General features: G+C 47.6%; 1 protein-coding gene across 1 annotated transcript; it reads right to left on the reverse strand.

The window, feature by feature from the left end:
- Nucleotides 1-359: 359 nt before the first annotated feature.
- Nucleotides 360-11685, reverse strand: HTR1D (5-hydroxytryptamine receptor 1D). The gene is made up of 2 exons (XM_071453090.1): nt 10337-11685; nt 360-3279 (listed from the first exon to the last, which is right to left on the reverse strand). The coding sequence occupies exon 2, from the start codon at nt 2176-2178 to the stop codon at nt 1042-1044; it is 1137 nt and encodes a 378-aa protein (XP_071309191.1). The 5' UTR covers nt 2179-3279; nt 10337-11685; the 3' UTR covers nt 360-1041.
- Between the last annotated feature and the right edge of the window lie 232 nt (nt 11686-11917).

Here is an 11917-nt window from a genome sequence, read left to right on the forward strand (position 1 = left end):
CCCTGTGCCAGCTCCCCGCCTGCCAGTCAGGGAGGTGATCCCAGAGGCAGAGAAGGGCAGGTTAGAAGGGATCCCCTCTGTGACCCCAGCAGAGGGTCCCAACAGTGATCCCTGAGTTTGTTTGACCAGTACTTAAAGAATTCCAGAGACAGGGATGCCACATCCATCCCAACAACCTTAATTACTAAGAAAGTTTTCCTTGGTATGTCACTTTGTTCTCTCCTGTCTAACTTCCCACATCTTGTCACCAAGCAGTGAACCTTCTGGCTATTTTATGATGTCCTAGTCATTCCACACTGGCACTCACCATATTCTCCTTTTTCAGTTTATGCATGCAAAAAAGTTAAATGACAGAAATATAAGATCAATCATTTTCATGCTATTTATTTTGTAGCATTTCTTCACTGGCTGTTCTATTCATGATAAAATGTGTAATAATTAATTCAACTAAATTGTCTCCTTTCTACACTTCACCAAAAGCATAACTTCAAATGCAGCATTTGTGAATAACTTAGATCTGTGCTATGCTGCTCTGCCCTGCTCCTGATTATAGTCAGGCTGTGTCAGACATCTTCTGAAAGAATTACAGGTTTTATCAGCTTCACATGGGTAAGATACATGCCATAGAAAATATGAGTATCAGATCCTGCTCTCCAGAAACTCTCTCAGCTGACATAAATGGTTAATAATATACAGCAGAAATACACACACAATTTCCTCCCATCAGGGTAATGTGTCACCTCATCCCACAAGACAAACTCCCTGGTTCACACACCTTGCCTCATTGCAAAGCTTATTTCATGTGTCATTGATCTTATATACACACATGATCACTGCAGAGACCACGGACAAGTTCTGTTATGGCATGTACAATCCCAGACAGAAAGTACCAAATTGGCAAGAAATTCCCAGAAATGTACATGCATGGAACAGGGTAGTAGCAGAAATGGCAGTTACCACTCGGTTCCTTGGGAATAAAAGCATGGAAATTTTCAGGTAGGCTGTGAGATTGAGAAGGGTCAGTTACACAGGAGTAGAGTCTCAAGAGGAACACTTTTTGAAAAGTATTAGTTTTTGGAAAGCCTGTTTAAATTCTTCATTAAAAGCTGTATAAATGACTGGATTGATTAATGAATTTAGGTAACCCAACCAGGTAAAAAAGTCCAGGAGGATGGGATGAAACCAACAGGCATCTTGGCAGATTGGTAGGACTAGTGATATGACAAAAAAAGGCAGCCAACAGAAAATGAAAGCTCCCAGAATAATGCCTAAAGTTTTGGTAGCTTTCCTTTCTCTCGCAGCAGAAATTCTTTTCCTTTCCAGCACACTATCTGCAAGTTTTATTTTAACAGGACCCAGAAATATTGGGGATGCACCTGAATGGGAATGCCCTTCATGGAGGCTAGCATTAATGGAGCAGAGGGAAGAGCCTGCAGAACCAGTGATCAGGTGTGCAGTAGTAAAACGTTTCCCATATAATGAGGGTGGCTTCAGAATCCTATCTCGAGCTGCTACATAAATTCTCCCATACAAAATCAGCAGGAGCACAGTCGGGATGTAGAAAGCTCCACAAGTCGAATAAATCGTGTAGGAAATTTGCTCTGTGTTTACAGCACACTTTGCAATTTCTTCATGAGCTTTCACTTGCCTCCAGAAAAACGGTGGCACAGAGATACTGATGGATATCATCCACACCACAGCAATCATGAGCGCTGCTCGGCCAGCAGTGCGGCGCTTGGAATATTCCAGAGCATCTGTGATAGCCCAGTACCTGTCCAGGGCAATGACACAGAGGTGCAGGATGGAGGCTGTGCAGCAGGTGATGTCTGAGGACAGCCAGATGTCACACAGCAGCTGGCCAAAGGCCCACGTGTGGGTGACAGTGTAAGCGATGCTGACAGGCATCACCAGCACAGACACCAAAAGATCAGTCACTGCCAAGGAGCCAATGAGGTAATTTGCAGGTGTGTGGAGCTTTCTAGTCAGCAAAATTGTAATGACAACAAAAACATTTGCAAGGATTGTTGCCAAAGTTATAACAGCCAGAAGGATTGACAGTGAAATCTTCAGCCCTAGGAGTGTCCTTTCATCCCAGGGCAGAGGTGCTTCGGTGACATTTAATGATTTATTTGCTGAGCTCTGGAGAGAGAACTGTGCTGAATGGTTGTACTGAGTCATCCTCTGCTCTGATTTCACCTTCCAGTGGAATCTTTCTGGGACAATGAGGAAAGATGCTCACTTTTGTTGATAAAATAGAATTTTTCATACTTTGGTCAAACACTGAAGAATTAGGAACTTGTTGAAAACTTCAGCTGATGCAATAGATGAGGTACTCTCCTATGGAATATTTTCCATCACATCACATCACATCACATCACATCACATCACATCAACTACATAATTGCTAAAGCAAAATGTCATCCAGACACAAGTCTGGTGTACAACAATGAAAATAGTACTATAAGTGATGGGAATTTAGGTGGTTTTCATCTTGAAGAAAACGAAATAATTCTTTAGTATCTTTTTTTCACACCTCCTTTCTGACCTAATCTTCTGTAAAGTTGCATAAATCAATACTGAAGGGTAAGAGATGGAAAAGAAACATCTGGGCATGCAGTTGATGTCCCTTTGCTGAAGACAAAGCCACCCTCAAGATTATTTTCCTTTTCTCTCTAATAGCTGAATGTCGTGTTCTTGGTATTTACAAGGGACACTTTATTAGTAGAGTACCTAACATATAGAACAATACTTCTGAATTCCTTCTGTAAACATAATTTCTCCCAGATTTGCAAATCAAGACTTCTTCAAGTACAGATCTCCATTTTCATTTATTTCTCCAGACTATTCAGGTTTTCCCTTCAACAAGTGTTCAAAGGCTGAAGTCAGGTGCTGGGTGCCAGACCCCAATGCCCTGGTGCACTTTATATAAGCATAGTATGCAATCTACAGGCTTTCCATACTTTTCCTTGTATTCACCAGGAGTGGATTTCCTGAAGTCTTCACAAACCTGAAGGAAACATCCTAAGACAGATTTCACTCGCTCCCATGAGCACCAGAATGTCACTTCTATTGTGCCAGCCCAACCTTTCTTGAAACAGATCCTGAATGTTGGTTGGGAATGGCTTTGAAGAGTGCTGTGAGGGCTACAAGGAGGAGCAGCCAATTTCTGCAAGGAGACAATCCCCAGGCCAGCCTTCTCCCAGGCCTGCAGGAGAAGAGCCTCTCTCAGTCATCGCTGGTACCAATTCATACTATCCATCCAGGCACTCAGCTGGGAATCTGTGGAGCAAGAGGAGCAAAATATTCTGCATGAAACATCAGCACTTTGAACTCAAACAGCCTCTCTGAAGCTCCTAAATCCTAACATAAGAAGCAGCACTTGTCAGTTTGGTGTTTTTCATATACAACCACCTTCTTGTCAGTCAAACATTTTCAGACATGCTTCTTCTTTTGAGGTGTACTTTTCTAATAAGGAGGCATAGAAGATCTTGTATTTCACACTAGACTATTACTTTCTTGGTTTTTGTTCTCTCTAGGAAGAGAAAATCCCTTCCCCATGGCCATTTTGTGATACTGAGCAAAGTCAGTACATGATTATTTATCATGTACTCAGGAGGATTTACCATCTAGACAAAATGAACATATTCCCAATAATTTAGTATTTCAATGAAATTACCTTTTACTCAACAAAAGAATGATGAATACAGGTAAATTATTTTCCTGTTCAAAAGAAAAATAAATTAAGTTTGTGTAAATTACAGATACTGAAGAAAAATAATATTAAATAACAAGCAGTCATTAAATTATCTCAAGCACAAGGTCGTACACATAAGTGCCTGTTAAGAAAAGCAGAACACAGATGCACAGACATCACAAATCTCGACACAGCAGAGCCCAGGGGTGGGAAGTGACCATCCAGCATGTTCCTGAGAGCAGAGGGATGGGCAGGATGCCCACAGGAGCATGAGGAGCACTGGCAGAACCTGGCTGCTGAGGAACTCATTGAGTGCCAGCTGTGCTCAGCAGTGCCAGCTGTGCTCAGCAGTGCCAGCTGCAGGTTGAGCTCCTGTGGATGGCAGCTCCTGTGAGACATCTGAGACTGCCCCAGGGAACCTTGTGTTGGAAACACAAGCGCTGCCACTGGAAACCCGCTGAGGAGCCCAGGGGCGCCCTGTGAGTGTGGGGGTGGCTGCCAGAGTGGCTCCGGGATGGTCAGACAGGGACATTTCCCTGCTGCTGGTGCCGTTATCACCTCTAGATGAGATAACATCGCCTCTAGATAAGACAGCGTCGTGTGTGCCCCTGGGGCTGGCTGGGTGCGTGAGGCGGCAGTGCAGCCTGCAGGCAGCGGAGAGCAGCGTGCGACAGCCCCAGCCCGCAGGGCATGGCAGGGCTGTCACCCGGCTTGGCACCAGCTTTGTCACACTTCACGGGACGGGAATCCCCTCAACTGCCTTGGCTGCGTCACCTCTGTGCTTGGTCACCTTTCCTTGGGCTTCCCCTGGTGCTCTTGGCCATGGCCTGTGGGTGTTTTTCTCACTTCAAAGCGCCTGAAATAAATTGAAGGTGATGCCACAGCCACCAGAGTGAGATTGGCACAGCACAGCATCCTGATGTACAATGCCAGGCAGGAGAAAGCCAGTTTAACCCTCAGCAGTTAGAGAACAAGGACAAGGTGGCAGGGAAGGGTCTATTTGAGGAAAAAGAGAGCACCAGGTGTGCCAGGGCAGGTACAAGACTGGGTGGCACCAGGAGCTCCTCAGGACCAAGTGTCATCTCATCATGTGCTTGGTCACCTTTCCTTGGGCTTCCCCTGGTGCTCTTGGCCATGGCCTGTGGGTATTTTTCTCACTTCAAAGCGCCTGAAATAAATTGAAGGTGATGCCACAGCCACCAGAGTGAGATTGGCACAGCACAGCACACTGACATACAGTGCCAAGCTGCAGCAAGCCAGTTTAACCCTCAGCAGTTAGGGAACAAGGACAAGGTGGCAGGGGAGGGTCTGTTTGAGGAAAAGCAGAGCACCAGGTGTGCCAGGGCAGGTACAGTGACAGGCAGGAGAAGGCTGGGTGGCACCAGGAGCTCCTCAGGACCAAGTGTCATCATGGGGGCTCTGGGCATGGAGCTGCAGAGATTGCCCAGATAACCAGAGGTGCTCAATCCCAAGGGTAAACAAAGTCCCAACATATTTCTGTTCCTTCTGGAGCACAGCCATTACTGGAGAGAGGGGCAATTCCTGCAGACTGGGATTTCATGGTGAAGCTGACACACTTTCTGAGGATGCTGGGCTGCAAGAAGGCTTCAATGCACCTCTGCAGTGCTGGGCTGGACAAATAATGTGTACAAAATAAGGTATGTTGAAATAAAAATACAGAATTTACTCTTTCACTAAATAGAACAGAAAAAAAAAAGAAAATTAGATAAAATGTCCTTTCATAAGTTGCACATTTCCTTTACATTCACTCTGAAGTTAGAGGAATTAGGGAATTAATTTTCTTCTCTTGAAGCTGGAGAATTGCAGAGGGATGGCTGAGAACGGAGCTTAAGTTCAGCAAACTACTGAAAGTTCATTTTGTAGCTAATTTTTGCTTTTCATTTAAATGTAGAATCCATTAAATAGAGCAGGCCTATTCTGTCATGCTGAAAGTGTGATCAGCAGTGAAGCTGCTTCCAGTGAGAGCCAACAGCAAGTGGCCAGGAGGCAGGACAGGAGGTGGCACTCTAGCCAAGAGGAACCCCTCTGAAGCCCCTTTCCTTAAAAGAGGGAGCAAGTTTCGAGTAAGTTCTTGCATATTTGGGACAGCTGCCTCAAGCATGCATCATAGAGTAGGTATGGAGCCCAACCTGAAGACAAAAACACTGTTCAAACAACTTGAAATCCATTTAGAATTAGCTCTAGGAACGTGCCCATCCAGAGATCATAACCAGACCTGGATGCAGCTCCTGGGAGAAAACCAGGCAATGCTGTAGTGTTTGCACTGAAAAATCAAAGCTACACTCTGTGTAAATTCTGTTTGCATCCGAATTCCTGGTCAAGCCCAGCAGCAGCTGAGCCCTTTAGGGCTGAGCATCTCTCTTCACTGCCAGTGAGGGGAGCTGGTAGAGAAGAGTTCATGTTTCTGGAGAAGTGTACCTGACTCTGTGAGTGTTCACTCCAGCGCTGCTCGTGCAGCAAGGCTGGATGTCTGATCTGCCAGGATCATTGTGGCTATTTCCAAGTAAATCAGGTCCCTATTTTGTTCATTTGATACAGAGAACAGCATTCTATATGAGAAACTATATGCAAAACATTTCTTATTTTAAATAAGCAACAACAGTAATTGGCAAGTAAATATTAGCAATATTTAACACCTTCAGTCTCTCCTCCCCACCTTCTATTTTTACTCAGCTTGTAAGAAATTATTGGTATTTTTCCTCTCTTACCTTTATTTACACACCACCAATATGTATTAGCTATCCAACCCATTGATAATTACCAAGTTACAATTGCTGTTACACATTATAACTAAATATTACTTATCAGAGAGAAAATCTGGGGCTTAATGGGCAATGATTCTGGTAAATGCCACATTGCAAAAACAGCCTCTACAATATGATACAAAGTTCTTTGGAGGGAGCAGGGGCTGGGAAGCTCTCAACCATAAAGTTGAATTTAAGGACAAGTGCAAGGTAGTTCAGGTAGAAATGAGCAGTTCCCCTGTTGTGTGATGGAGAGTTACCAGCTCAGCAAAAACTCTGCTCAGTGTGAGATCAATGTGCACTGTCAGCAGAAGCAGTGACATTGTACCAGGGCAAAACAGCAACACCTTGGCAAGTGTGTACCTGGGAATAAGGCCTTGAATAGATCTTGTTCTGCTCACTTTGGACAAGGCCAAATGGCAGCCTGGCATTCAGCTCTGGGCACTGATCCCAGGAAGATGCAGACCACACAGCAAGAAATCAGAAGAAAGCAGCAGGAAGCATCAGAAAAGAAAATGTATGGGAATAAACTGCATGGAAACAGGAATGCTGGGGTTTAAAGAGCACAGCTGAGAGAGATGTTCAGCAGTGTTTCTGTGCATGAAAGCCTGCAGAACAGGAAGGAATAGTCTGTTCCCTGTGGCTGTGACTAATACCACTGAAAGGAAAGAGATTTAACTACAGCAAGGAAGACTGAGCCCTCAGGAAAACTTTGGAGATAGTAAGAGTAGTGAAACAAAGTATTGCTTGGGGACACTGACATCTCCATCTCAGAAAGTCACAAGGACAGGTCAAATAATCTTTTTGGAGTGTGATTTCCTATAGCCAATAAAGCACCAGGAAAGTAAAGTGAATTCGTTTACCCCATGTAAAATGGTGAAAACCAGAATTTTTTTGACAGTATAAACTCAATGAACTCCAATTTTGAACTCCAAAATGAACAAAAAACCAAGAAAGTTTTTGCAGAACATCACAGTTCAGGTCTGGAGCTAGCTCAAGACTCAGCATTGTGGTGCTGTAGTGTTCCACATGGGCAGAGGAACACAGAGAATTTTTATTGCTTTCTAGAAGTGAGGAATGCCAGAGCTGCCTGTAGCAGCTGTCAGTGGATGTCCTTGGGGCAGCAGAGCCCCCAGACTCATTTCAGAGCACGAACACAAGGAACAAACTCCCCATGACTGAGGCATCAGCCCCATGAGCATTTCCCACGTGCCTCTGGCTTTCTAAGCATTGCTCCCTAGCAGCTCTCTGCCCTCCTCTCTTGCTGCACTCTGATCCTTGGTATATTCCTCTGCTTCAGCTTCACTTCCTAGGATGCACACACAGGGTTTCCTGACATACAATGCTTGTTCCTTTGGTCCATGAGCATTTGAAGCAGCACTCCCCTTCAGCTCTAGCAGCACTGGCAAAGAAGCTGAGCAGTTGTTTCTCTGAGCCCAGTTTTTATGGCAATGATGCTGGTTTGTTGGTTTTTTGGGTTTTTTTCCCTCTGGCTTAGAATCAATTCCCCCAGCCATCCCAATTTCACGGAGCTCAGAAATGGGAAAACATCCAAATTCCTTCTGCACAATTCTGTGTGCTCATCCAGGGTCAGGAATGGGCAGGCTGGGAGCAGGCAGGAAGGAACATCTTGGCTGAGTTGTGCACTGCACCTGTGGGGATCACAGAGGGTGGATCATGGCTTGTGTGCACACTGAGGGACGTCTTCCTTCACATGTACCTCTGAGTGCATCACCAAGGGACAGAAAGGAATCTTCACTCAAAAGACAGAGGAAAATCCAGTCAATTTTTATGCTGACTTTTGATATCTGGATGGTTTCCTTCAGAGCTCGATGTAGGACAGTTCTGTCCAGGCAAATAACAAATGTTGCCCTGCTGTGTACACGCCAGAAGTGACTGACACTTGTCACTAAGTTTAATTCTGCATTTAGGTGAGCACAGTACACTGCCATCATTCTTACTCTGTGTTAAACACTGAAAGTAGCCAGGCCCCTCACATCTTCCTGCATTTTGACATGTCTCAACTCAAGAAATACATTTCCCAGATTTCTAAGTAAGCCGCAAACCGGCAGAGTTCACACCACGGGTTTGATTTTTTTAAAAATTTCATTATTCTCTGCACCAGCTTGATTCCTTGCCCATAAGAAGTGTCATACATCTGAAGAAAATAAATGACTGATGGCTGGTGAGAATGCTTCTCTGAGATCAACCAGATCTGGGGGCAAATGTGAAAACCAGGAAATGTTACAAGCAGCGTGAAAAGCAACAAATTGACTGTTTGTTTGGTATTTGCTAATTTTAATATTTGAGAAGCATGTAAGATATACATCATAAATCCTTTGTTATGATGCTGCTTTAACTTTAAAGAAAATATGAAAAGGAAAAGCAAATTTGCCTTGAGAAACCTCACAGATCCCAGCCATTGCTTTCTGGAATAATCTGTTTGGCAGCAGTTCCTAGAAGGAGGAACTTACAATTACTGGCAAAGGAATCCCACCTCTCTAAAGTCAGTTGTCCCCTTAATTTTGCAAAGGAAGTTCCTTTTCCTGGGGTTTACATCAGGCTCACAGCTGGGGAAGGGACTGTTTCTCTGGGGAAGCAGGATTCTCCTTGAAGGCCGTGCTCCAGTTTCATGCACTGCTGCCCACAGCACACTGGAAACACCAGACTGCAACTCTGGCAGTCCTTGTGCTTGGCTGGGTCCTGCTCTTTGCTGCAGGACCAAAGCCCATCCCAAAAGTGGCTGATATTCATCATTGATGCAACAGGTGACAGGTGTCCCTCTGGCTCCATGTGAGAAAACAGAACATTTTGTCCTGAAAAGCCTGGCTTGCATCCAAGCAGGTACAGAGACGTGGAGACATGGACAGGTGAGGATTCTGAGGGCTCAGTGTCACAGTGGCAGCTCCTGGCTTTGCTCTAGCACTTAATCAGAGGTGACCTTTGGCCACCATCCTACCCGAAACAGGAGTGAAGAAGAAACCAGACAGCTCTGTCACTCGTGGAATACAAACCAGGATGGTGTGGGATAACAATGGAACAACCCTTAGAGCAACCCAAAGCTTTCCCCAGGGCAATCTATATAAAATTGCGCTTCATTTATCCAGTGTTACCCTGTACCTGGTGGAAGAGACCTGCAAGAAACATTTAAAGCTCTAAATCGCCGGTCAGCTTCCCTCCCAGACACGCATGCAGGGTCAGTACAGGCTGCCCACACAGGCTGCGGCTCCAAACATTCAAGGTCAGGCTGGACGCGGCTCTGAGCAACCTGATTTGATTGAAGATGCATCTGGTGGCTGGGAGGACGGACTAGGTGACCTCTAAAGGTCCCTTTCCACCCAAACCATCCCGTAATTCCGTGATGGGGCGCCGCGGGGTCCCCGCTTTTCTCAGGGCGATGCCGCCACCGAGCTCTGCCCGCCCCATCCACCGGCGCCCGCAGAGCCGGGGCGATGCCGCTGATCCCGGGGCGATACCGGTGATACCGGCTTGATACCGGCTGATCCTTGGGTGATACCGGCTGATCCCGGGGCGATGCCGCTGATCCCCGGGTGACACCGGCTGATCCCGGGGCGATGCCGCTGATCCCCGGGTGACACCGGCTGATCCCGGGGCGATGCCGCTGATCCCGGGTTGATACCGGTGATCCCGGGGCCATGCGGCTGATCCTGGGCCGATGCCGCTGATCCCGGGGCGATGCTGCCGCAGGCCCCGTTCTCCCGACCCCCGCCTCCCGTTCTCCCTCCTCCGCCTGGGCTTTTCCCGGGGCCGCCGTGGCGGAGCCCCCCCGTTCTATCCCCGGCCACCAACTTCAGCCGGGGCCGAGCGCCCGCCCCGTCGGCAGCGCCCCGGCATCGCCCCGGCCGCCAGCACTCACCCGCTGTCCCCGCTGTCCCGTTCTCGCCCGGTTCCTGCAGCGTCCCCCCGAAACACCGGCGGCCCCGGCCGGGCTCGATGCGCCCGCGCTGCGCGTCCCGCTCTGCTCCGCTCCGCTCCCCTCCCCTGGGCAGCGGCTGGCCCGGAGCCGGGGCTCGCTCGGTGCTCGGTGCTCTGATCGCCGAGGGTCGGGCGGCGAGGGTCCCTCCGGCACACCGGGGCTGCGGGACGCGGCTGCAGCTGCAGCCCCTTGCCGGGGATTCCCTGCGCCGGACCCCGCTGGGCAGCCCGGGCCGTGCCCCTGTGCCGTGTCCCGGTGCCAGCCCCGATGCCGCACTCCGGTGCCGTGCCCCGGTGCCAGCCCCTGTGCCGTGCCCCGGTGCCGCGCTCCGGTGCCGTGTCCCTGTGCTGTTCCCCGGTGCTCCGGTGCCGTGTCCCGGTGCTCCGGTGTCGTGCCCCGGTGCTGCGGTGCCGTGCCCCGGTGCTGCGGGGTCGGGCAGCCTGTCGGTGCTGTTCCGGTGGATGCGAGGATCGATAACTCAGGGCAGCGGGGATGAGCAGAGCGGCGCGGATGCCAAGGGTAGAGAACGGCTCAGAGCTCCTCCGGATGGGCTTGACCCAACTGCTGCTTCAGCTTGGCTCCGACCTGGGGCTTGCACACCCTCTCAGCACAGCCCTCCTGCTTTCAGCGTTAATTCCAGCATTTTTAAGCTGTGCACTTAGTGGATTTTTACCAGTTTTAGTTGCTAACTAGAAATGAATGTTATTTTTTCTGGGTTTTTTTTGTTTTGGTTTTTTTTTTCCAAAGAAGCAGTAACTATGCTCACACTAGACAAAACTTTTACATAAAAGTAATTCAGATTCCAAGGTCTCGGAACAGAAATGCTTAAGCCACAGCCCCTTTGCAGCATCATTTGGCCTTAAATAGATTCTAAATTAGCCATTGCCAGCTGTCTCCATTTTCCTCTGGCAGCTAATTTACATATTGGATTAGTTTCAAAATACAGATAATCTCATGATTTTTGCACACTTAATATTGTGGATAGTGAAGCTCTGCCCTCTCCACCACAGAGTCTCAGTAAATGATTTTTAACCCTGAGCCCAAGCCTGCTGTAGCTGCCCTCAATTCAGTCTCAAAGAAGTCACTCTCCCTCCAGATACCTTGGAGGGTTTTGTCCCATCTTCAACACCTCTAAAAGCTGGCTGCTCCCAGAACAGCAGCATTTTACCTATTCCACTGCAGTGGAGAAGGGGTTTGGACCTGGAATGGCAGAGTGTGGTATAAATCATAAAGCCCCACTTGAGACTGAGAGGAAAATGTGAGCTTTTTAAACTGCAGCCACATGGTGTGAATCTTACACAAAAAATAATAATTCCTTGCAGCATCACTTCCCTCCCAGGCTGGGAGAGGACACATGGTGAATCTTTTGAGCCTCCAGAATTTCCCACTGAGACGAGAGTAGCTACAATAGGTTTTCTCTGAAAGTCTGAAGATGCCTCTCCATTTATTTTCCTCCCAAACAATGTGGGTGTTGTTCTGTGGGTGGGAATGTGTTTGATGTGATACAATGTGAAAGGAAAG

This window comes from Agelaius tricolor, unplaced genomic scaffold, assembly GCF_023055355.1.
Source record: "Agelaius tricolor isolate 1412-34295 unplaced genomic scaffold, bAgeTri1.0.p SCAF_36, whole genome shotgun sequence".
Classification (NCBI taxonomy): Eukaryota; Metazoa; Chordata; class Aves; order Passeriformes; family Icteridae; genus Agelaius; species Agelaius tricolor.

Coding starts and splice junctions, on each gene's coding strand:
- HTR1D (XM_071453090.1), bottom strand. CDS start 2,178: ATGACTCAGTACAACCATTCAGCACAGTTCTCTCTCCAGAGCTCAGCA.